Source organism: Mirounga angustirostris, unplaced genomic scaffold (assembly GCF_029215605.1).
Source record: "Mirounga angustirostris isolate CCGP_5_RB_7025 unplaced genomic scaffold, mMirAng1.0.hap1 SCAF_1, whole genome shotgun sequence".
In the NCBI taxonomy this organism is placed as follows: Eukaryota; Metazoa; Chordata; class Mammalia; order Carnivora; family Phocidae; genus Mirounga; species Mirounga angustirostris.
The window spans coordinates 53,456,886-53,482,616 of NW_026991709.1; the positions used below are offsets into that span (position 1 = coordinate 53,456,886).

The 25,731-nt window shown below is 38.8% G+C and overlaps 1 protein-coding gene across 13 annotated transcripts in view; it reads left to right on the plus strand.

Annotated features, from left to right (window-relative positions):
- The window catches only part of BBX (BBX high mobility group box domain containing), a 277,804-nt gene that overhangs the window by 50,524 nt on the left and 201,549 nt on the right, over nucleotides 1-25,731 (plus strand). For 2 of the 13 annotated variants that reach the window (XM_064587202.1, XM_064587014.1), the window contains exon 1: nucleotides 24,342-24,478. The exons of 9 other annotated variants lie outside the window; for them this stretch is intronic. Coding sequence is in view for 1 of the 4 variants with exons in the window: in XM_064586819.1 (XP_064442889.1) it covers nucleotides 24,446-24,478 (33 nt within the window). In the remaining 3 variants the exon portion in view is untranslated. Of the gene's footprint in view, nucleotides 1-24,341; nucleotides 24,479-24,685; nucleotides 24,862-25,731 lie in introns of those variants that run through there. 2 more of the 13 variants (XM_064586819.1, XM_064587052.1) reach the window with 2 other exon arrangements.

Genomic DNA, 25,731 nt, shown 5'->3' on the forward strand with positions numbered 1-25,731 from the left:
ACCAACTGAACCACCCAGGCGCCCTCTGGTGCATGTTCTTATTTGATTTTCAGAACAACCTGTTGGTAGAGTTATGGTTGCCAATGTTACCTTTGCAGATGGGGGGAAACTGGGGCTCAAACAGTATGAAGGGCATGCTTACCCTGGGGTGGCTGGTAAATCACGACACTACCCCTGGATAGAATTAAATGGCTGTTTTACTATTTTGTTGGCACAGATGTAAGTGATTTTTTCAGTATGTTTAAGAATCAAAACCCTACCTATATTTTCTACCAGAGAATACGTTATCTGGAAATTCTCAGTAACAACATATAACTTCAGTTTCTTGACCTCACCAACTCACTAACTTTGGGTCAGTTTTCTAGTTTTCAGTTTTGCATTAGAGGTCTTTTTTTGTTTCATCTATGGTATAGTTAAGCTTATGTATTTCATGCATACGAAGGCCAAAATTTAAGAGGATGTACAGAACTATGAACAAGAAAATATTCATAGTTCTATAGGACCTTGTTCATCATTCTGTAGAATATAACAGCACAAAATTATAAGCTGAATAAATTTGTGATGCAGATTTACTTTCTGACATTCAGTATTCTTCAGGTACAAGTCAACATTCGAAGGATTGATCTCTCTGGCTAGTTAATTTTTACCTTGTGAATTTTGTTTTAGTATTAGGGTCTTGTGTCTTTGGCTGCAAGGGACTGACCAAAACTTTTCTTATGACTTTTTTTTCTCCCAAAGCTCTTTATAAACATTAAATCACAAGAAGAAATTTATTTTTTTACTGCATCTCTAAAAGGCACATAAAATGTTACCATACCTCCTATTAATTAAAATACTAAAAAGGATCCCTGAAACACCTGTTCCTCTCTAGAGGGAGGGGGTGGACCAGTGTGTGGTAATGTTGGTGAGTGTGAAGCAGAATGTGATTCACCTAGCAAGGAAGTAAATGCACATTTGTGGCTTTAAATTTATCAAAACATTTGCAAAGAGAAAAAATCAGTAGGAATAGAAGGAAGGATTGGAAGATAAAGATATTCCGCTTCTGTCTTGCAAGGAGAGGAATTTGAGGCTTCCTTTAAGTGTATGACCATGCAAGTTACTTAAACTCCAAAGTCTCCATTTCCTCATCTTTAAAACAGGATAATAACTTATGTACCTGTCCCATTGACTATTGAAAGGAATAGTGAGCTAAAATATACAAATGGCTTCTCTGCCTCTTGGCACATGGTATTCTCTAAGTAATTGATAATAACAGCAGTAACTCTTGTTGCTGCAATAATCTTAAATGAAAATTAATTGGTACCTAAAATTCAGTGGTAGCAACAGGAATGGACAGGAAAGGTCGAGTGAGTGAAGGGTAAATAACCAGACCTCGTAAGGGCTTAGCAACTGGTGATGTGGGGTGTTGAAGTAAGGGGGTACCGGGGTGACTATGGTGATTCAAATATGGGGGCTATTAAAGAGGTGTTGTTCTCCCTTACCCCTAGAAAGTCGGGTGTTCAGGGAAATATCAGTGAGGCAAAGCAGTAGCTTGAAAAACTCAGGGTAACTTTTGTTTTTATTGGACACATTTGTTTTAGTAAATTTTTGATTAACAGTCACCATTTTTAAATGCTTTGAATTAAAGTACATTTTGCAGGGATGGGGGCAAAAGGGGGTGGTGTTCTGCTGCCCAAGTAATCCAAGTGTTCGGGTCTAATTTGTTTGGCTAGTGAATGTTCTCCCTAAGCACTCAAATGGCAAAATTTCTGTTTAAAAGAACCAGCTCTTCTTTAAGACATATAGTATGTGGAAGTGTGGCCAGGTACATTCATCACACTATAAGAGGGAGACCGTCCACGAGGGGGTAGTCAGGAAGCATGTAGGTGGGAAGGGTTTCCTGTTTCCAGGCAACAGTGAGGAGCTCCAGCGAGAAAGCAACTTGAATATAAATTCATTCAGGAGAGGACATTTTACCACACTGCCTTCTAGCCGGTGGGGACACAGACTTGATTCTGGAAGATAGGGTGGAGTTTAAACTTCATTTGTCAATGGGTAAAGTTATTGGAACCCTGTTTCTCATCAGGTTTTGTGTACAAAAAATATCTGGTACTAGTGACCAGGTTAGGATTTTACAATATGTTGAAAACAGTAGCACTTTCGTGTTTAACTCCTTTCTCCTTTTCCGGAAGCATGGAGCTTCCCGTGTCCTCGTTTTCCTGTCTGTCTGCTTAGAGAGCAGAGGGGCTCTTGGCCTTAAGAGCAGACTCTTTCCCTGCCGGCCTCGATCTGCAGGAAGGAGGGAGAAGCACAGCACACTTAGCTCACTGGGAGGTGCTTCCTCTCCCAGTGAGGCCAGCCCCACAGTTTCATGGGGAGCAGATGGGAGAAGAAGCCCTCCTGCTCCCTGGGCCATGGAGAGTGTGGGCTGGTCCCCAACTGGTGACATTTTCCCTGTCCCCTGAAATGCAGGAGGGAGGTCCATTGGGAAGAGTGGAAGAAGGCATTTGCAGGAGGTAGCTACCTGACTGATTGGGGTGGGTTAATTTTTTTTTCTTTTTTAAAGATTGTTATTTATTTGTCAGAGAGAGAGAGCGCGAGCACAAGCAGGGGGAGCGGCAGGCAGAGGGAGAAACCAACTCCCCACTGAGCAGGGAGCCCGATGTGGGGCCCGATCCCAGGACTCTGGGATCATGATCTGAGCCAAAGGCAGATGCTTAACCGACTGAGCCACCCAGGCACCCCCAGAGGTGGGTTAATCTTGAGACTTTCGAGGTAGTAGGAAAGGCAGTTGTTTAAATATTGGTCCCTCAAAGATTTTCTGATAGGGTAACTCTGTGGGGCTTGAAGGACCGTCTCATTTTATATTCCAGCCCTCGAGCACACGGGGAGTCACCGAGTTTATGGAGCAATGAGAAACCGGGAAAGGATTACACAGGCTGGTGAAGAGTTGCCTGTGTCTTTTCTCTTTCTCACATCGTGTTCCCCCTAGAGTTGTGGAAGTCAGCTACTTTGCTTTTAAAATCGGCTTCTCATTGTTTCATTCTACTGCTTATGTTTAAGAGTTTTCTTCAAAATGTGGGTCAGGTGACAGGTCTTGTAAAGGGGTGAGTAAGCACCCCGGCCCATCTTGCACTGGGAATTGTCCTGTGCTCCGACAAGAGGCGAAGGCAGGTGTTCTTGTTTGAGGGTCGGCCTGGAAGAGTTGTTGGTTTTACGGCTCAGTCTGAAGCCTTCCTGAGTAACTCACCCTGGGACTGTAGGTGCCTTCCGCTCACCGGTTTCGTTACAGGGCCACACCAAGAGCTGCCCAGAAGCTTAAGCAAACATGCAGAATCCGAGCTTTATATTGGATCCCCCTCTCGCCATGTGTCGGAAGATGAATCATCCCTTGAAGGGTCTAATCTGTCTCCTTATTGTCCTGTCTGGAAGGGTCACATTATTTAAGTGTAACTCCTGAAAGCCTGGCAGGTCTTTTCAAACAAATGTTGATGGATGCGCTGCAGTCCCTCCCATCTCAACAGACTTCTTTATGCTTTTTTCTACATAGACACTTAACCTATGTTGAGGGTGCCTCTTTTATGACCAGAGAGAAGAAGTTAAAGGAGTTTAGTCCTCACGGTTTATATAGTTTGTTCTTCCCCAGTTTTGCAGCCAGTCAGATGTTGAGCTGTATCCTCTTTGTAGCCCTGTCTTCATTCTGTACTTGAGTTCTCCATATCCTGCGGGAACCTTAAGAAGTTGAGTATCTTTTAAGTTTTACTATCATTTTCTTTAGAATTAATTTTTAAATCTAGTTTTAAGAACATGAGTTGGCAAATTCTAGGGTATTTTTATTACTTATATAATTATATATTTATGGCAGTGAATTTCCCCCCATGTAACTCTGCATTATATTTGGTAAGGTCATTTTCAATCAGTGCAGCAGATTTTAAAAAGCCGATAATCTTTTAGGTAAAATTTGAGTTACTTATGGCATTATGTAGGCAATTAATTGAGTCTAGTTCATTTTAACTGCTTGGCATCATTTATAGAGTTCAAGTTCAGATATAGGAAATTATGAAAGGTTAATGTAATAAAAATAGACTACTGATGCATCATTCTTTATTAAAAATCAAAAAATAAGGAGTTTAGTTTACCAGGAGATTATATTGCCTTTTTATCTGATTTTAAGAGACATTGCTTCTGTTGTGCTAGTATTTTAGCAGAAGATGTCTCACATCTGGGACGCCTGGGTGGCTCAGTCAGTTAAGCGTCTGCCTTCAGTTCAGGTCATGATCACAGGGTCCTGGGATCGAGTTCCACATCGGGCTCCATGCTCAACAGGGAGTCTGCTTCTCCCTCTCCCTCTGCTGCTCCCCCTGCTTCTGCTCTCTCTCTGACAAATAGATAAAATAAAACCTTAAAAAAAAAATGTCTCACATCCAAAGATTTTTTGTTAATTTTTCCCATTGTTATTCTAACTACTGTCCTTCAGTATTGTCATCCTTGCTATTTCTTTGAATGTTCAAAATTGTTATCTTATACTAGCACATTCATGTGATTAATACATATTAACAATTTGTTTTATTTTGCTGAAGAGTCAAAAGTAAGATTTCCACAGGGGATTCATTTTAGTAAAGGAACATTATCTTTTGATGTCAGTTACACTAAACTTTAGTTGAATTCCTAATAGTTAAGTGTTTACCAAAAATATGAGTGGTACATGTATGCTATCAAGAAAAAATATCCCATGGTTTTAAAATATTAAACGGTCAGTATTTTTAATAAGACTAAATTTCATGATTTAGTCTTCTGTAATTATGCAAATAAATGTTTAAAATACGGAAGACCTAAAGTCTACCTGATATCTGATCTGAGGCTGACCTTTTTAATTGTTATTCATAAGTGAATTCATGAATGAATTTTGCTTAAAGAATATATTTAACTAGGAGCAAATTTAAACCAAGCTTTTAATTTTTCATGGAAGCTGCTAGTTTTGTCTTAAAATATCTTTAATCATACTTTACTGAGCTTTTATAGAGTAATCACACTTAAGTTCTGAAATGTAGGATGGATAAAAGAGAAATCTGAGACACTTCCCCTGCATCCTAGGAAAGGAATAGCCTTTTCTCCATTTCTGCTCAATCTTTTTTGGTGATATAGGCCAGTCTCATTCAAGATTCCAAAATTTGGGGATTTCCCTTCTGTGATCCTTTATTCGTGCCTTGCTCCTAGCAAGTATGCAGTGAAAGGACCTTATTTTCTTCATTCTTCAGTCTTGCAGGGCCTAACAGTGCTTTGTACATACTAGACAGATAATAATTGTGGAATTAAGCAGAGATTTTTAAAAAGTAGCTTTAAGAATGGAATTATATGCCAAATTATAATTAGTAGTTTGCTAATTGGACTCCTCTGCTATGGGCATGAGCTGATGTTCAGTTTTTATAACATTGCATACATCCTTGGTACTTCATATCCTTGAGTTAGCTGTTTGCAAACAGAAATTTAAGATAATAAAACTTACTTGAGTTATACATAAGGAATGCAGTTTATCAGCAGTATGACAGAATTTATAGAGTTTATTAAATCTAATGCTTAATCCTGTACCATGTTCTTTAAGAGTAGTTGTCTGATGTTTTTTTAAAAAGAATTCTGCTATATCATTATTACCACTATTACACATTTTAAAGTAGAGTTTAGAGTATATCAATTTGTATACAGTATTACTACATCTATAACGGCACATGTTTATTTTAGGACGATATGTATATATATGAGCCAAAATACTTTTTTTTTTTAAAAGGCTCTCTAACTTAAAAAAAAAAAAATCTTTATTTCAAAGATTTAGGAAGAAGCAATCACTTCTTAGATTGTTAGGACATCAGATATTTTGGCAAACTTTCTCTTTAATAAAAGATTCATTTTAACCTGGTAAAAGTATTTTTAAAGTACTTTCTGGGGCACCTGGATGGCTCAGTCGTTAAGCGTCTGCCTTTGGCTTGGGTCATGATCCCAGGGTCCTGGGATCGAGTTACGCATTGGGCTCCCTGCTCGGTGGGGAGCCTGCTTCTCCCTCTCCCACTCCCCCTGCTTGTGTTCCCTCTCTCGTTCTGTCAAATAAATAAAATCTAAAAAAAATAAAAAGTACTTTCTATAGGTAGCAAGTGTTTTGCAAAATTGTTGTATGCTTTTGGAAACATTTGGCAAAAATTTGTGCAATTTTTACCTAAAGAATTTTCAGTACACATATGGCATATATAGAAACCTTTTTTTTTTTTTTTTTTTAAAGATTATTTATTTGAGAGAAAGAGAGAGAACACAAGCTGGGAGAGAGGCAGAGGGAGAAGCAGACTCCCCACTGCGCAGGGAGCCAGATGTGGGGCTCCATCCCAAGACCCTGGGATCATGACCTGAGCCAAAGGCAGATGCTTAACAGACTGAGCCACCCAGGTGCCCCTATATAGAAACCTTTTTTTTTTTTTTTTAAGATTTTATTTATTTATCAGAGAGAGGAGAGAGAGAGTGAGTGAGCAAGCGAGCGTGCATACAAGCCCGGGGGGGGGGGGCGCAGGAGAGGGAGACGCAGGCTGTCTGCTGAGCAGGGAGTCCCCTGCGGGGCTCAATCCCAGGACTCTGGGATCATGACCTGAGCCGAAGGCAGACGCTTAACCGACTGAGCCACCCAGGTGCTCCTAGGAATTTTTTAAACAATATTTTTCTGTCCCCTGGGAAGTTTGTGTCTTTGGACCACCTTTACCATCTCTTCTGTTTCTAAGTCACATTGTATTTAGTTTCATCCAGGTGTCCAGACAGTGTTTATAAAATTAAGTTTTTGTGGTTTTTTTTTAAAGTATTGATTTTTTAACAAAATAATTGATGTTACGTCTTTGTGATTGAAAAGTTATTTTAGCCTGTCAGTTAAGTAGCCATCTTTAAAAACCCACAGCCACCCAAATGCCAAACAGTTAATACTAATTTTAGGACAGCTTCCAGGCATGAATTTCAACAAAGGAGAGGACTTTCTCTGTTTTTTGTTTTTAATCATGAGTGAATGGTTCTTTACTTACTAATGTCTTACTAGTATTGTTACTATAAGTATTACCGTCTTACTAGTATTTTCTACTTTAAAGCCATCGGCATGTAAATAATAAGGTAACGTGCTAATGTTTTGTCATGGCACTGAAATGCCAGTTCAAGTACAATGATTGCAAGTTTAAGTGCTAGAATCTTTTGTTTTTAATAGTTTTTAACTCTTTGAAAGTTTAAGTTTGAATGTTAAACTTTTGAGGATGATAATTTCCCTGCCTTGCTAAACAGAATTTAATAAACATAATTTTACTTTCTTTGGTATTTCAAAATAACTGTTACTGCTGTTAGGATTAATGGAATGGGGTAGGTGTGTGTTACGGAGATATGTTGGGCTCTTTACCACACTATAAATGCTCTGTGTTGCTGTTCTTTAGAGAACGATCTGTGCTTTTAATCTTTTTTTTTCCTATTCCCTCATTCTTACCCTGTTTCCTTTTTGACTCTTCCCAAGGCTGTTAGCAGCCCAGTTATAGGATTCTACTAAGATAATGAACCATATCACAACAATGATCAAAATAAAAATCAACATGTGAAGTTGAAAGCCCTGCCTTTAAGTATGGGAGTTGTTGGGTATTAATAAAACAAATCTTGGTTGTTCAGAGGACTTTCTCTGCTTTCTTAAGCCTATGATCTTTTGTATTTTGAATAGTTAATCTCAGAAGCAGAGTCTCTGATTGACTTGGATGTTAGTTACTCCGTTAGGTTTCTTTGTATAACTCTGAGAGTCATGAACCTCACAGATAACCTAACAGCAACTCAACTGCTTATTTTATGAATAAGGAAACAGCATAAATGAGTGATTTGTACCAACAGTGCAGGATACTAGATTTTTGGAGTAATTAACGCTTTATTTATTACTTTTAAGAGCAAACTGAGTCACTGAGAATAGTTTTAAAATGTTAATTCATGTTTTAAAAATATTAATACTAATATGTTAATGCTTTTCTTCATTATAACCTGATTTCTGCTGAGCCTGAGTAGATTAATGATTCTGCAAAACAGTCTTCAGTTTTGATTTCTGGAACTTTTTTTTTTTTTTTTTAAGTCTTTTTTGTTTTTTACAAACATGCTAGTCATTTCAATTTTTGGGATGAATTGTACTTTTAACTTACATATAGTATCTCAAATATAATTAGTTCTGAACTTCAGCTGATTTTGCAGTTGGTTTGTTTTTAATATCTGAATCAAGTTATTGAAGTGATTACTATTTTTTTCTTCAGTTTTACACACCTTATAGAATCAAAGTTAATAGTTCTCAATTTGTCAATCAATTATCAAAACACATTTTTTCCCTTCCTCCCTGCCTTCCTTTCTCTGTTTCTTCATTTCTTCCTTCAGATGTTCATGTATAGAATCCCATGTGGTGGACACCTTAGAGCACAGCCCCTTAACCTTACATTCTACTGAAGACAGTTGATGTCAAATAATTACTTATGCATTATTTTAATTCAGAGTTTCATAAATGCTTAAAAGCAGAAGAATGGGTTGGGTAGTAAGAGAATTACTCTAAGTGAGGAGCTGACCAAATCTTTAGGAGCAGGGCAGGCTTCTTTGAGGAAGTGATGTTTCAATTGAAATCTGAATTAGTAGGCTTTTAGGAGACAAAAATGCAGGAGAGAGTATAGGAACAAGGCCTGGAAGAGGGCAGATGGAGTGGCATGAACTCCTACAGGAGCTGAGTGAGGACAGGCCAGGAGGCAGGAGGGAAACCAAGAGAATGTCAAGTCAGTAACCCAAGTGGAGGAAACAGTGAGGTATGGATGTGAACCCACTGCTGCTTTTAGCAGTCCGTAGGTCATTGGTGGTCTTACAGGAAGTCATTTTTGAAAAATGGAGAGCGTGAGAGCTGCCGTACAGCAGTGGATTAGGGGCAGGCAAGTAAGAAGGGAGAAAAAGGTGATAGTTGCTGTTGGCAAATTTTTCGAAAAGTTTCACTTGGAAAGGAGGAAGAGAGTCATAGTACCTGGAGATGGAGTTGGGAGCTGATTATGCTAAGATAAAAAGGAAATATCTGTATTTCAAAGTGGAAAAAAATAGCTTCTCAAAAGGCCCATACTGTATATGTGACAGCAAATATAATTAAAAAGTCTTTAAATTATTATATTTTTGATAATTCTGATGTTTATAAGAAGGCTTTCTTTCCAATTATGGTTCTTTTAGTTAACTCAGGACTGCAAAAATGTGATTGTTTCTTTTTCTGTGGTTCTTTGTTTTCATTGGAAAATGTTTTATCAAAATTTATAAATTTTAATGATGCTAAATTGGCATGAGCCACTTGAAATAATAAGGGAAATATTTCCACAATAAGAAACCTATATATATATATATATATGAGCAGTTCTGGAAAACTAAAGAGTAAATTTATTTTAATTATGTTATTAAAACACGGTAGAAGGATACAAGAGAACAAGATACTTGGTTATACTATATTTACTGCAAAGAGGAGGTCAGTAACCCCTAAACTAAGAAGTTCCAGAATTCAGTCTATAAGATTGAATCTATTCAATTTCAGATTTCAGTCTATAATTACTCTTATTGGTCAGATTCACACTTTACTATAATTTTTGGACATTTTTGTGAAAGAGCAATAAAAGATCAAGTTGCAGGATATTTTCTGATGCTCTTTCTTATACCTTTAATGTTAAACAAATGTTCTCCTTATAAGGAATGTAGAATGTAGAATCAGAAGTGTTAATAATAAATAAATAGAGGGTAGTTATTTGGCCAAGATGAGTCATCCACATGGTTCTCTTAAATATCAGTAATCTATTTTAAAGAGCTTATTTATATATTATTAACTATTTGTCCATCAGAGAATGTTAGGTTACAGGCAGAGACATATAAAATTTTTAAGTTTTAAGAGTCATTAGCATTTGAATATTAATCAGGAATGAACTTTGATTAAAAATATTCAGTCTGTTGTACATATATATCTGCCCACAAATACACATGAATTCATTTCTTTTTTTTTTTTAAAGATTTTATTTATTTATTTGACAGAGAGCGACACAGTGAGAGAGGGAACACAAGTAGGGGGAGAGGGAGAAGCAGGCTTCCCTGCCAAGCAGGGAGCCCGATGCGGGGCTCCATCCCAGGACCCTGAAATCATGACCTGAGCCGAAGGCAGACATTTAATGACTGAGCCACCCAGGCACCCCCATGAATTCATTTCTTGAGAGATAACTCTTCATTGTATTTTTTTTTAGATCTGGTTTCTTAAACTTGAGCCAAGTAGTAGACATAGCCTCAGGTGTTAGCTAGTTCTTAATGAGCATTAAATTTTTTTTAATGTTTTACTTAGATGATAAATGTGAAAGAAATAGTGTATTTTCTAGGTGGTCTGATTAGTTAACTTATAACTGAAATTACTATTGGATTTTTGTCCCAAAGTTTGCATTTGTGTTTATGATACTGTTGACAATTAAATATGCACCTTAAGTGAATTTTTTAGCTATTAAGACATATTCCTTAGACTGCAGTCCACAGTGTTGTCTGTGGATTTATTTTTGTTGTCAAGGCTAAGTAAGTTTGAGAAACGGTGTCCTTGATTATGACTTGTGATTATTGTGTCCAGTGATATAAGCCAGGCGATTTCACACTGTTGAGGGCTTTGCCATTTTATCTTGCTTTATTTAAAAATATATTCCACCACTTCCTCTGAATATTTTGAAAATTTTAACCTTTTTTACAGATAAGTGAACTTAGTTTTGGTAAGCCTTTGGAAATTTAGTCACATAAATTGGAATGATTTGGCTCTTCTTGTAATTTTAGATAATCTGGACTAGAAATTGCTATTGTCAGAATTCCTAAAGAAGTAGTAAAGAATATGTTACAAAGTTTTTCAGGTTGCCGCCTGCTGTTAGTTATTAAGTGTTGGGACCTTGTCCTGAAGGAGAAATTATATGGAGGCAGATGCTTGCCTGAGCCAGGCAGAGAGCATGACTGTGGGAACTGGGCATTGGGTAAGTGGATAGGAGATAGTGGGGATCATGCATTAACTGCAGACGCCTGCTCTAAAATCACTCAGATTCATTTTCATCTTCACTGGGCAGGCCACACCAACACAGATTTGCAGGCTCTAGGCTGTTGAGCCTCAAACTAGTTGGGAGAACCACCTAGTTGGGGAAAACAAAACTTGGAGAAAAAATGATTTTGTCTCCGTTTGAGGCAGTTGTTCATTCATTTATTCATTCATCCTTTTTTTTAAAAAATTTTATTTATTTATTTGAGCGAGAGCGAGACAACACAAGCAGGGGGAGCAGCAGGGGGAGAGGGAGAAGCAGTCTCCCCGCCAAGCAGGGAGCCCGATGTGGGGTTCAATCCCAGGACCATGGGATCCTGACCTGAGCCGAAGGCAGAGGCTTAACCAGCTGAGCCACCCAGGCACCCTATTCATTCATCCTTCTGTCCATTTATCATTTCATCCATTCTTCTATCCTCTTCATTTATACACATTAATTTACTCATCACTGAAGTACCTATTATATGCCTGGCTTTAGATACAAAACAGAATCCTTGCCTTTAGTAATTCATAGTTTTACAGCAAGTTGGCAGAAAGCCAACCAGAAATAGTACAGAAAATACCTTGTTTTAATAATATATCTCACTGCCAAATTATTATTATCTTTTTGCTTATCTTCTCTTCTTCTTAGGAGAGTAGAAGCCTTATCTATTTTGTTCTTTTTATCCCATTGCTCAAAGCAGTTCCTGGTATACAGTAGGTATTAAGTAACTATTGAATAAATAGAATGAATGTTTTGATTGTTTAATAAGACCTATGGAGGGGAGGGGATATGAGCCAGATCCTAAAAGATGGTCAGACTTTGAATAGGTGCAGAAAGGAGCAAGTGACTGACAGCCAGAGGGAGCTGTGTGAACAACATGGTCACAAAGTAAGAAGAGGGGCTTGGAGCCATGGGGGTAGGGGATAGAAGGGTAGAGAGTAGGATTAGTAAGGAAGCCAGCCTGGATTGAGCAGCCGTTTCACGTTGGAGAGAAGCCAGGAGCAAATGTGGTAGAGTGAGAGGTGGAAGGCGTGTGCACTCAAGAAGCAGTTTGGTTACTAGCATGGAATCACACATTTCAGGTTAAAAATCCTAGTTTACCACCTGTAAACTGGGTAACTTTATTAAAGATGCTTAATTTCTCTGTGCCTGAGTTTCCCTATTCCAGTAAAAAAAAATAATTCAGCCATTAAGAATATGCTCATCAATATTTTGTTGTTGTTGTTCATCTATATGTATTTTTAAAGATTTTATTTATTTATTTGACAGAGAAAGACACAGCAAGAGAGGGAACACAGGCAGGGGGTAGTGGGAGAGGGAGAGGCAGGCTCCCTGCTGAGCAGGGAGCCTGATGCAGGGCTCAGTCCCAGGACCCTGGGATCATGACGCGAGCCAAAGGCAGACGCTTAACAACTGAGCCACCCAGGCGCCCCTGTTCATCAGTATTTTTAATAACATGAGGAAATGCTTAAGTTATTTTTCCTAGAACTAACATATGTGAGTAAAAAAGAATGGGGTAAGAATTGAACATATAGCATGATCTAAAGGCAGAGTACCTATTTATGTGCCAGGCTTTGAGGTTACAAAAAAAAAATACTGGGTGTCAAACATGTCTATAGTAGTGTGATTATAGGTGATATTTATTTTAATTTAAAAATCACATATATAGGCTACTTGTGAGCATTCATGAATGTGAGAATTTAAAAGCTCCTGTATTAGGTAAGAAATGAATGATGTTTACAAAGAACATCTGTGTTGTCTGAGTTAGTGATAGTGTGTTACACCCATTTTCCCTGCCCCATGAAACTTCCATTTGGCCTTTTTGACATATCCACTTAGAACCTTTAGACGTCATTTTAACCTCTTTCTCCTATTTTTAAAATTTAGTGAGGAAAACATTTTATTTGAGCTTATTAATTATACTCGATGAGTATATATCTTTGAATATCTACTATTTGACAAATTATCTTGTTGTACTCTCAGAAGATAAAGAGATGCACTTGGCTTCTTACCCTCCAAAAGCTTATAAAAAGAACCGATAAAACAAAGCTATTAGCTGGAAGAAAATAGAGAACATTTGAACCTGTTTAATTCTAATTCAGAACTGAACTGAAGAGAACCTGAAATTCTCCAGGTTTTCTGCCTCCTAATTCAGTGGCCTTTCCCTTGCTTCCAGAGAGCCTTCTTTATCAAGTTACTTGGTTCTCCAGATATTTATCTGAAAACAAAAATACAACCGAGAAATGACCACTGATTCATGTACTCCAGCTGCTTCCAACTCATCAGCACTGGTTTAAGCGATCAAATGATTCTTGGCGATGTTTCAGGAAGTTCTGCCAGAGGAAGTAGGAAAGCCCGTGTGGAGTTGGATTTTGAACAGTGCCACATAAAATTCAAAGTTTCAGAAGTGCAATTGTGCTCTTCATTTTCTCTGGGAAGATATCTAGGAAGGCAGTCGAATCTGACGATTGCTCAAGTACAGAAATATTTCAGTATTTCTCTATGCCCGTTTTGAGCGTCTTGGCCTTCATAATCACAGAAAAGGCACTCGGATGTATTTACAAAACAAAATTTGTTTTAAAAGGATGATTTCCACAGTTTGGCTAGAGATTTTGCATCACGTTCTGTGAGTTTTGATTCATTCTTTCATGCCTTTGTTTTGGTGCTTTCCATCATTTTCCCACGACTTCACATATCATATAGAGTTTATAGATATAGAGAGTACAATCTAGAGTTTTACAGTTTCAAATACGAAGTATTTCCTTGAAGTGGACCTTTGTAAACACTTGAATATATTTTCATAAGTCACCATTCTGTGGGACCAGTGTGTTGTACCAGATTTAAGCATGAAGATTTATAAATCAAGTAATTAGTTATATGTTTTGTAATATGGTTAAGCAGAAAATTATTTGTACAATGTTTATATATGTGTATCTGTTTTACTTCGGTTTTCTAAATGTTCACCCCTCTTATTTTACCGGTTTCTCTTTTATTTCTTTAAGTGACTTTAAAGTGTAAGCTCCATCCTGCCTACACAGGTGACTCCCTCTCTTTCATATAGGGCTGCTTGTTTCTCCCTCTCACTTCTGAGACCTTGTTTACTTATTATTTACTCCATCATCAGAAGCTCCTCCACTGGGCCTGTGACCAGCACTTGGATTTGGAAAATAGTATGAGATGAGGGTTTCCACTCCTCAGTAACAGCACAGCTTGTGTGTGGTACGAAACAGAAGTCACAGCTTTGCCTGTCCCAGTATTACCGGAAACTTCGTTCCTGACCTTTCATGACCTTGCCTCCTTAACACAACCCATAATGCCTCCAGCTTCCAGGCATTATCCACTCTTGGGAATTGGCCAATTTCCTAAAGGTTAATGCCTTTCTGGAGAGATTTTTTTTTTTTTTTCCCCATAGTCTTAAGGACAGAATTATAGATTAAGGATAGAATCATATCATTAACTTTTAAGGTATACATTCCTTCTTCTCTGGTGTTCGTAGATTCTAAAAGAAGCCTTTTTTTTTTTTTAAACTACAGCACCCATCTAAAGAAAAAAGTGAACTTAGATAATTTGCCAGTGAGCCTCTTGATGTTCTTCATTTTTCATAGGACAGTGAAGAAAGTTAGAAAAATAATGAAAGAGTAAAAGGGATCAAAACAATAGAGAATTCAGGGAGCTCTGCAAGTCCAATAAAAGGCTTAAAAAGATTTGGTTTAAGATGCAGAAACAATCAGGTGCTCAAGGTGGGTAGGAGGGGGAGGAGGCCTTTTAGAAGCATGTAGAATTCCTCCTCTCCCATAAATTTTAAATTAAAAAAAATTTTTTTTAAAGATTTTATTTATTTGAGATAGAGAAAGAACATGAACATGGAGAGGGGGAGAGGGAAAAGCAGACTCCCCACTGAGCAGGGAGCCTGACTCCGGACTCGATCCCAGGACCCCGGGATCATGACCTGAGCCACCCAGGTGCCCCCTCCCATAAATTTTATACTGTATTGATGAACAAATATATTTCTTTTTTTTTTTTTTTAAAGATTTTATTTATTTATTTGAGAGAAAGAGAGAGAGACAGAGAAACAGCATGAGAGGGGAGAGGGTCAGAGGGAGAAGCAGGTTCCCCACTGAGCCGGGAGCCCGATGTGGGACTCGATCCCAGGATTCCGGGATCATGACCTGAGCCGAAGGCAGTTGCTTAACCAACTGAGCCACCCAGGCGCCCAACAAATATATTTCTAAACTCTCCAGTATATGCTAAAAGAACCTGATTTCAAATAAGAGAATCTAGTTCAAGGCTTGACTTTTCAGTTCATTAAGTAGATGAGATGCTTGACCTCTCTGGATCTTAGGGTCTGTCTCCATGAAATGGAAATAATATTTATCTCAGTAGTTTTCTCTGAAGTGAAAATATATTGTAAAATATGTTTGCTAAATTTTCATCAGTAAAAATCGTTAGTGTATTATAGAGCCATCTGTGCCCCTTAGAAGTGACTTACTGAAGCACTGACAGATGATGACTTTCAAATAGGAAGCCTCTTAGAGCTAGAGAGGTGTTAGAGTATAGGAGAAATAAACCTTTCTTAGGGGGAAAGTTGTCAGATTAAAAGGAACACACGGGTAAGTGATATGTAATCTGATTTGAGAGAATATATTTCTACCAAATATGATTTATTTATTTGTAAGGAACTATAAAAATTAACAAATGTTACAACTCTCAGTAATGGTACACAGTTAAAAAAGGAGTACTGAAATTTTATACTTGATAATACTCATTTATTTTAAAAGGTGTTAATACTAATAGAAATCTTTCCTTGAGACAGAGTACTTGACTGTAGGTAATTGAAATGTCTTTCACAAAAGTAAAAGGAAAATATTTGTATGTGGTGAGGAAAAACTGTAACTTGCTAGATAATTTATGCTGTTTTAACCTTTATAATCATTGTGGTACTTCAATTTTTTTTTTTTTTTTGCATTATATGTATAACTCCTAGGTAGCTATGACTGTGGCTTTATATTGAAGAGATTAATCCCATCAAGAAATTAATAAGTTAATAGTCTCCCAGTTTAGTATGACTTTGATATTTGGGGAAAATTTGTAAGCCTATCAGCTTGCAAAATGTAATCTATTGGGGCGCCTGGGTGGCTCAGTCGTTAAGCGCCTGCCTTCGGCTCAGGTCATGATCCCAGGGTCCTGGGATCGAGCCCCGCATCGGGCTCCCTGCTCCGCAGGAGGCCTGCTTCTCCCTCTCCCACTCCCCCTGCTTGTGTTCCCTCTCTCGCTGTGTCTCTCTCTGTCAAATAAATAAATAAAATCTTAAAAAAAAAAATGTAATCTATTTACAATTCCTTATTCTTTTTTCTTAAGATGTTTTGGGTTTATTTTTAATAAATAAAATCTTAAAAAAAATGTAATCTATTTACAATTCCTTATTCTTTTTTCTTAAGATGTTTTGGGTTTATTTTTAATAAATAAAATCTTAAAAAAAATGTAATCTATTTACAATTCCTTATTCTTTTTTCTTAAGATGTTTTGGGTTTATTTTTAATAAATAAAATCTTAAAAAAAATGTAATCTATTTACAATTCCTTATTCTTTTTTCTTAAGATGTTTTGGGTTTATTTTTTTTTTTTTAAGATTTTATTTATTTATTTGACAGAGAGAGACACAGCGAGAGAGGGAACACAAGCAGGGGGAGTGGGAGAGGGAGAAGCAGGCCTCCTGCGGAGCGGGGAGCCCGATGCGGGGCTCGATCCCAGGACCCTGGGATCATGACCTGAGCCGAAGGCAGGCGCTTAACGACTGAGCCACCCAGGCGCCCCAAGACGTTTTGGGTTTAAAAAAATCCTAAGATAACCAGGTGTTCTTTATGAGATTGCTGATTTTTAAAAACATCTTAAACTGATTTTCAGTGTAATAGCAGCCTTAGCATTGAACAGAATGCTCAATCTTAATGTCTCTTGGTGTCTAATAATGCTAGGAAATCTTAGGGAAATTTGAAACATTTCAAAATAGATCTATGCAACAACCTGAAGTTTTAGTTTATTTCCTTACTGTTTTGCTGTGTTTACCAGTGCACATGAGCTCAGGTTTTATTAATAAAAGGGGCATGTGCTGCAATTTTTGGGAGCCTTCAGGTAACGTCTTCAAATAGGTATGTTTAGATTTGTCAAAATAGTAATCAGATTTGGCAAATTTCAGGAATACTGGATGATCATTGATCCTGAATTTCTCTCCCTCATCACATACCTTAAGGGCCAACAGTTTCTATTAGATTGTACCATTTAGTTAATGGGAGAATGTTTTGTTTTCTTTTTTGTATTCTTTTAACCTTACATTTTTCAAAGACCTTTATATGGAGAAAAGTCGAAGTATGATATTTGGGGGATTTTTTTAATTGTCTGACTATATTATAATTTTACATTTCTGTACAGCTACTTACCTATCTTAGAGACTAACCAGTGTTTTGTTAAATCTTTTAATGTACTTGTTGGTCAGTGGTACTTCAAGGATGGTCTGCATTTGGCCTGTGGCAGTTCTAATAGCAGCAGTCAATTAATCAACCAATATAAAAGTGTTTATCTGACACTGACCTTGTGCTGGATATTATGGGATTAACAAAGCCCCTTGAGCTGGTCAATAAATTTTAAGTGATGACCCTGAGGCCTATCTTTTGTCTGAAAACTGAATGCTGGGCATAGGTTCAGCAAAATGGATCCTGAAACATCAACGCAAGGGTGTTCCCTTCTTATTTCCCCTACCAATTACCAGAGAAATCATCACAAATCCACTAAATCCTAATCCATTTTGGTGATGTAAGATTATCACTTTCTAAACAGATGGGTTCCTGGAGTAAGTTCGGTGGCAAAAGAAACCTTGAAGGAGTTGGAAAACAGGCTGGAAAACTTTCAACTAATCTTTTAATATTTTTCGGGTACAACATAATGTACTAGGTGCTGGGGATGTAAAGATGAACAAAAACAAGGATTCTCTTCTGTGGGATCTTACAAGGTAATGGGGAAACCAGGTCTGTGTTCAAAATGAGAGCCATCAGGACTCTGTACCAGTGATGCGGGCAGAACTTTTGGGAACACATAGGATGCAGTCTAACTCTGCATAGAGGAAACGGACTAATTTTTTTCCAGTTCTTTTAAGTGAAAAAACAAAACAAAACAAAAAACAGACTTTGGATTTAGACAGTAGCCATAGAGGAGAATAATGTGGATTCAAAGACCAAAACACAGTTATCCAAAGGAACTCAGAAGTAACATTGCATGAGCGTATGATTTAAGATTTGCCAAAGGAATAGAGTTGCAGTTCGGTAGTTGAAAGGGACATTTTGCTGGGCTCGGGTACTTTCAGAGGTAAATGTTTTTCATTGTGCCTGTATCAGGTCATCAATGACAATTGTTTAAAATCATCACATTTTCCCCCAGGGTCAGATAACAGTTATTAAATAGATTGGGAGTAGACCCCAAATTCTATCACAGGCCACGTTTTGCCATTTTTCTTCTTAGTATTCCTTTAGGCACCTGATAACATTTTATAAATATAAGTTTGTTTTTCTTAGGCTAAGTGCCCCAGTCTAGTAGCCCATAGTTTTTCATGTTCCCAATTTCAGGCGTCCATGAAGTTTCTCCATTCTGCACATTATTCTCTTCCAGGGACTGTCTTCCTTTTTGGCTTCTTTCCTGCAGCCCTTACTCCTGTCAGTCTCACTTAGTCAAATTCCCAGCTCATTGTCTCCTTGCCAGGATGGCCCTCCAGGCTAACTACAGAGAAGGTTGATGGAGTTGAAGATGGTGATGGTGATGGTGAGAATGAAGGCGTCATGCCCTCGTTATAATCGTTCTGAGAGGCAGGGCACAGTAGTTCTGAGTGTGAGCTCTGGAGTCAGGCTGCTTAGCCTCAGTGCCAGTGCTTTGACTTCTTGGCTCTGGAACCCTAGGCTCTCTTGGACAGTCTTTCCTCATCGATAAAACATAGTATCTATAATGCCATAAGATTATTAGAGAATTAGATGAATCAAGACATGTCATACCATAGGAGCTCAAAAATGTTAGTAATTATTTAGTAAATGCAAGGTTATAACTGGTACAGTGCTAAGGACACTATCTTATTTATTTATTTTAAAGATTTATTTCAGAGAGAGAGAGAGAGACGGGGTGGGGAGGGGCAGAGGGAGAGAGAATCCTGAAGCAGACTCCCCACTAAGCGGGGCGCCCAAGACGGGGCTTGATCCCAGGATCCTGCGATCATGACCTAAACTGAAATTAAGAGTCTCTTGGCCGCTTAACCAACTGTGCACCAGGCACCCCAGGACACTATCTGTTTTAATGCCCACACCAACCTTATAGGTTCTGTTATTACCTTTTACAGATGAGGAAATTGAGCCTTAGAAAAGTTAAATAACATGGTCTGGATTCAAGCTCAGATCTGCATGATTCCAGAAAGCCCGCCCCCCCCGCCCCCCAAAACGCCCTGTGGGAATCACAGGATAGGGTGGGTATCCTGCCACAGCTTCTCACTACACCTTTTGTTGATTATACCAGCACTTTTCAGTGGGACATGTACATGTCTGAGGGAACTTTGCTGGACCATCCATCTACAGGATTGAGTTCTAGTTCTGGCTTTCTTGCCTGCTTTTGTGACCTTGAGCAAGTCACTTAAATATTTTGAGGCTCAGATTCAGGGTCAAGTGAGACTATAATAATAGTCAGCACATAATAATTCATGGAATAAGGTGCCTAGCCTACCATACGGACCTTTTAAATAGAACAGGTAGTATCAGTTAACTTTTTGAAACCTTATCTTCCCTTTGATGTTATTTGAATTTTGTTGGTTGCTTTTGAAAGTGGGAAGTTTACTTTGTGCTTCTGGAGATGAACCTGAGGTTCTAGGACACTAGATGGAGTAGTACCTTAGAGACTGAAGCTTTGGACTACCAAGTACCATAACAAGCAAAAACATTTAGTGAGTAGATAATTAGTAAAAGTAACATGCACCTGTGTGTTGGTAATTGGGAGTGGGATGGGTTTGATACCAAAATTACACCAGTGCAGACTGAGGTTTTGGAGCATATACAGAGTTAAATCTCTGTGTACATTATTCAGACATCCAGCCATGTTAATGATCCAGAATCTAACTGACCTCTCAAAATAAAATCACAAACTTCAGGTATTTTATAAAAGACATACCTTCTTGGCTTCAGTAGTTTTTATCAGAATTAAACAGATCTAGTTAGTTTTTTGCTGATTTCCACACCTCCTAGCAATTAGGGTGGAAAGGAGAGCTTCACGGAGACACTTAGTGGTGAGAAGTGATAGGAGGAGCCTGACCAAAAGGGAAAAACATCCCTTTTCTTTAAGTAAAGCATGTTCACATTTGTGAACTTGTCTCAATTTTGTGAGGTAGTTTAGGAAGATGAGATTAATCTCTTTTTAGAGGGAAGAAAGTTGGAGCTCAGGGAGTTTCAGTACCTCAGCTTACAGGCTGCTGGTTTGTGATCCGTGGGTCAGGAATTGAACCCACAGCCCCCAGTTTGCTGGCAGGAATCCAGGGAGCCACACGGGAGCAGCCGCATAGGTTTCGGGCATTGTATGAACACTCAGCAGGGTTAGTGAAAATTGTGTGAGAAACATAGTAAAAGGTGGAAGTTTGGTGTGGTCTAAGAAGATAAGAATGAGGGGCGCCTGGGTGGCTCAGTTGGTTAAGCGACTGCCTTCGGCTCAGGTCATGATCCTAGAGTCCCAGGATCGAGTCCTGCATCGGGCTCCCTGCTCGGCAGGGAGTCTGCTTCTCCCTCTGACCCTCCCCCCTCTCATGCTCTCTCTCTATCTCATTCTCTCTCTCAAATAAATAAAATCTTTAAATAAAAGAAACTTATTTTTAGGGCGCCTGGGTGGCTCAGTTGGTTAAGCAACTGCCTTCGGCTCAGGTCATGATCCTGGAGTCCCAGGATCGAGTCCTGCATCGGGCTCCCTGCTCAGCAGGGAGTCTGCTTCTCCCTCTGACCCTCCTCCCTCTCATGCTCTCTGTCTCTCATTCCCTCTGTCTCAAATAAATAAATAAAATCTTTAAAAAAAGAAGATAAGAATGAGTTCCCCATTTTGAGAAGATTTTCATTTATAGTAGAAAATTAGGAGACAAAACTGTTGTGGTACTAAAAGAAGAACCATGGGTAACTGGAAAGCCTAGTTGCTCAAAGTGCCTCATTTCCTGAGGTTCTAGATTTCCCCTCCTCCTCCTCCTTCTCCTCCTCTTCTTCTTTAACTCTGTAGTGACCCTTGAAAGGTGCTTTGGAATGAAAGAAGGGTGACCAGTGTAATGGTCTTTAAACATTTTTGCTCCAGTAAGAATTTTGAAAACTGGATTTCTTCATGTATTTCTTCAATGACATTTAAATTTTTTTGTCATAAGTTTAAATCATTTGCTAATGCTAAAATAGTTGTTGATTGTAAGTATTGAAATTTTTTTTTTTAAGATTTATTTATTTAGGGGCGCCTGGGTGGCTCAGTCGTTAAGCATCTGCCTTCGGCTCAGGTCATGATCCCAGGGTCCTGGGATCGAGCCCCACATCGGGCTCTCTGCTCAGCGAGGAGCCTGCTTCTCCCTCTCCCACTCCCCCTGCTTGTGTTCCCTCTTTCGCTGTGTCTCTCTCTGTCAAATAAATAAATAAAATCTTAAAAAAAAAATATTTATTTTGAGAGAGAGCGAGCGAGGGGTGTAGGGTGGAGTGAGAGAGGGAGAGAGTCTTAAGTAGACTCCCCACTGAGCACGAGCCCAATGTGGGCCTGGATCTTATGACCCTGAGATCAGGACCTGAGCCGAAACCAAGAGTGGGACACTTAACCAGTTACGCCACCCAGGCATCCCAACATTGAAATTTCTTAATAAAATTGTTCTATCCTTCTTAAACATGTTTCTTTGTATCAAACTCCATAGCTATATAAAACTACCACTATCTATTTACAAACTACTCTTTAACAGTCTGAAATTTTAGTGTTAATTTTTCTCCTTGAGGTCTTTGTTACTACACTTTCCTCACTAAATTCTTTTTTCCTCACTAAATTTTTATCCTTATGTATTATTATGTTTAAAAATCTATTTTTGACCACCTTATCATACTTCTGGTAACAGAATTTACTGTTATGATAAGCCTCTTAAGTGACTTTTTTTCTTAAAGTTATCATTATGGTGGTTTCTAGTACACAGTTGATCAAAATAACGTGTGTGAATTACAAATTTTGATAAATAATAATAGAAAAATACGGTCTTATCTGAAATTTATCTCTAAATGCGTTATTAGTGCTTTTCTTTCTATTCATGTATCAGTGGGTGAGATTATTCATTGCAGAGAGAGTTTAGTATGTTTTTCATTTCTTTTTTAATGTATATACTGTGAAATTTTGTTTACATAAATAAGTTGAAGAAGATGAGAGCATGAATGTAGCATGTCACTTAATTCTTTGAACTTATGGGTTCTTATTAAAAAATCTCAGACCTGGGCACCTGGGTGGCTCAGTTGGTTAAGCGACTGCCTTCGGCTCAGGTCATGATCCTAGAGTCCCGGGATCGAGTCCCGCATCGGGCTCTCTGCTCGGCAGGGAGTCTGCTTCTCCCTCTGACCCTCCTCCCTCTCATGCTCTCTGTCTCTCATTCTCTCTGTCTCAAATAAATAAATAAAATCTTAAAAAAAAAAAAATCTCAGACCTATCATTTAAAATTATGGGTTTTTTTTAATATTTTATTTATTTATTTATTTGACAGAGAGAGACACAGCGAGAGAGGGAACACAAGCAGGGGGAGTGGGAGAGGAAGAAGCAGGCTTCCCGCGTAGCAGGGAGCCCGATGCGGGGCTCGATCCCAGGACCCTGGGATCCTGACCTGAGCCGAAGGCAGACGCTTAACGACTGAGCCACCGGGCTCCCTAAAATTATGTTTAATGATTTCTCAGCTGACAACCAAATTAGGTCCTGCTCCAAGTTTATTCCAAGCAAAGAATTGGCAAAGCCACCTGAGTTGTCAAAGGAGTGACTAGGGCCATATACTTTTTCTCCACCAGTATTTTTCATTGTTCCCTTGTGTCCTGCCCAGAGGTTTTTCCTGCCTCAGCATGAGATTTGTGATGGTTGAGCTATGTGCCTTGATTTTGTAGAGCCGGAGTAGGGGGATTGAGAAAGGGAAGGTGGGAAAGGGGAACCTACTCTCTAGGACATTCTTAGCACATCAGTTCTAGGAAAACGTGCTCAGAAACGTTGATCTGGAAATTGATTTACCATCTTTGTGCCTGGATACTCTTTGTACCCTTTGGCAACTTTCATGTACTTCCGGGAGTTTGCCCACCCGAATTTGAAGACTTTTGCGTTAGTAACCAGTATATTGTGGGTTCATAATTAAAACAATTTTTTTTCTCCTGTGTGTGCGCGCGCGCATATCCTTTAAACTTAGAACACTACTGATCAAGGTAAATCATTTATACTGTTTAGGGTCATGTCATAGGTATTAATTGCTTCCATGCATGGGATTGTAAATTGTCCTGTCCTGAGCATGAATCTACATAATCCTAATTCTCTATAAATTCTCTAGATCAAGATTCACACATTTGAAGTGCCTGTCACTTTTTTCCCTACAAATCTTTTGCTAGTCCTGTTCACATTTACTAGTACTTTGGCAAAGCATATCTTAAATAGCTCCATAGAAGGAATTACTTGCAATTCTGAGTAAACAACAAAGAGTTGTCCACATTAGATTGCTTTTTTGCTCCTGGCTTATTTCTTTTGGGTATCAGTTCATAAAATTACAACAGTACAAGAGACCTCAGATATAATTTATATTAACTCTTTCCTTTTACAGAAAATGAAACCAGAGCGATGAAGCCAATTGTCCAAGGTCACAGAGGTGGTATTAGCATAGCGAAACCTGTCTCCTAACTCCCATTATTATACCCTTTGCTACATCACACCTTCTGTGCCTTTTGCTAAATTGCATTTCTCATCTCAGTCCTATTTAATATTATTTCTCCTGGGGACTGACTAGCTTTTTGTCAACTCAGCATTATTTTTTAAATAGGGAGGCATTTGCTTTTTCATTGAAGACTTTTCTGAAAACAAAAATACTCCTTATCCTCTGGCAAATACTTTCCGCTGCACAGTAGGACACGGCAAGGCGAGCCTGGGGCCCAGCGGGCCCCCTGGCAGTGACACTGGGGGAGGGAGGGGGATGTTAACAGGTCAGAGTAGAGGTGGATTGGCAGAGCGGGGGCTGGTGGGAGGTGGGAAGCTTACATCATTTCCCTGCAACTGGGCTCTGGCGAGGCTGTAAGGCCTCACTTTCCCCTGTGTAATAGTTTGCCAGCTTGACAGAGATTCGTAAAAGAAAGAAAAGGTCCGGCGGGACGGATGCTCACCCTGTTCATAAATCTGTGCTCTCAGGTGAAACTGTCAATAAGTAACTGGAAGCAGCCCGACTGTCTGTGCTTCGCTCTCCCCCAGCTCAGTTCCTTTCTGCTCCGCCCCATCCCTGCTCTCTCTCTGCTGCTCAGATCAGCTTCCTGCTTCTCATGAAAGCTGTTCTCCTATAAAGCTGGTCTGCTTTCACGGAAAGCATTATATTCATAACTCTGAGTCAGGTTTTGTGGAAGTATTGTTGGTTTGGTTTTCTTTGGGGGCGGAGAGGGAGGGAAGAATATATATTTATATATAAAAAAGGAAGGGGCAGACTGAAAAAGCAAAATCATCATGAATTTTGTTGTTACATCGTGCCGGTGTTAGAACCAGCTCTGTAGACTGCCGCACTGAAAACATTTCTGTGAGAGGTATGTGCTTGAAAAACGGAAAGGTGACTGTTGGCCGTGGTGCAAACTGTCCACCCAGCAGCTGCTCAGATGTCTGTAAGGCCGTTATTTGCTAGTGTTTTGATACGGAAAGGGCAGTCGTTCCTTGAGACGCGGTACAGTTAGCAGCTTTTGGTAAAATGTTAAATAATTTGCTTCGTCCGTCCCCACATCAGGACTCCTGAAATGCTCGTTCAGGCTGCATACGTCCAGTCAAACCCACAGCGTTCTTCCAGGCTCTTTTGGTGGTGATTGTCTGTAAACAAGATGATGATCTTTAATACCGCTCTCATTATTTATGAACCACATGACAAAGATTAACGAGAGAGACTTCCAGTAGCCTAGAAGAAGCTTCAGATTCATTAGGAGCTGTTTGCATTGGCAGATAACAAAAGTAAAAGGAAATGGCTGATGATTCACCGAAACCTAAAGTGAAAGTTTTAAAGTTTAGAGGGTATGTTATGTTTAAGTGGAGAAATGTGGAGGGGTCACTAAAATTTAGAAGCATAACCCCACCCACTACAGTGGATGTCTGACCTATATTGTGGCCAGAAGGTTTTGGAACACATACGGATGTATCTTTTCAAAGGAGATTAGTAAAGTATGTATGAACATTTCTATTCAGTGGTCAGAAGAATAGGATTAAGAATATAACCAACACTGAAGATAATGGGGAGAACTATGTATTTGTTACGAAAAATCCAGGCTATTCTGTTATTAAAAAGTTTTGGAAAATATTTAAAGTAGGAAAATAAAACATTTTATCGCATACATTGGCTAAGCTACTAGTGGCCGAGACCATTCAAACTACAGAGGAGTTTCTGCTTGATTTTAAGAATTATTTCATCATGG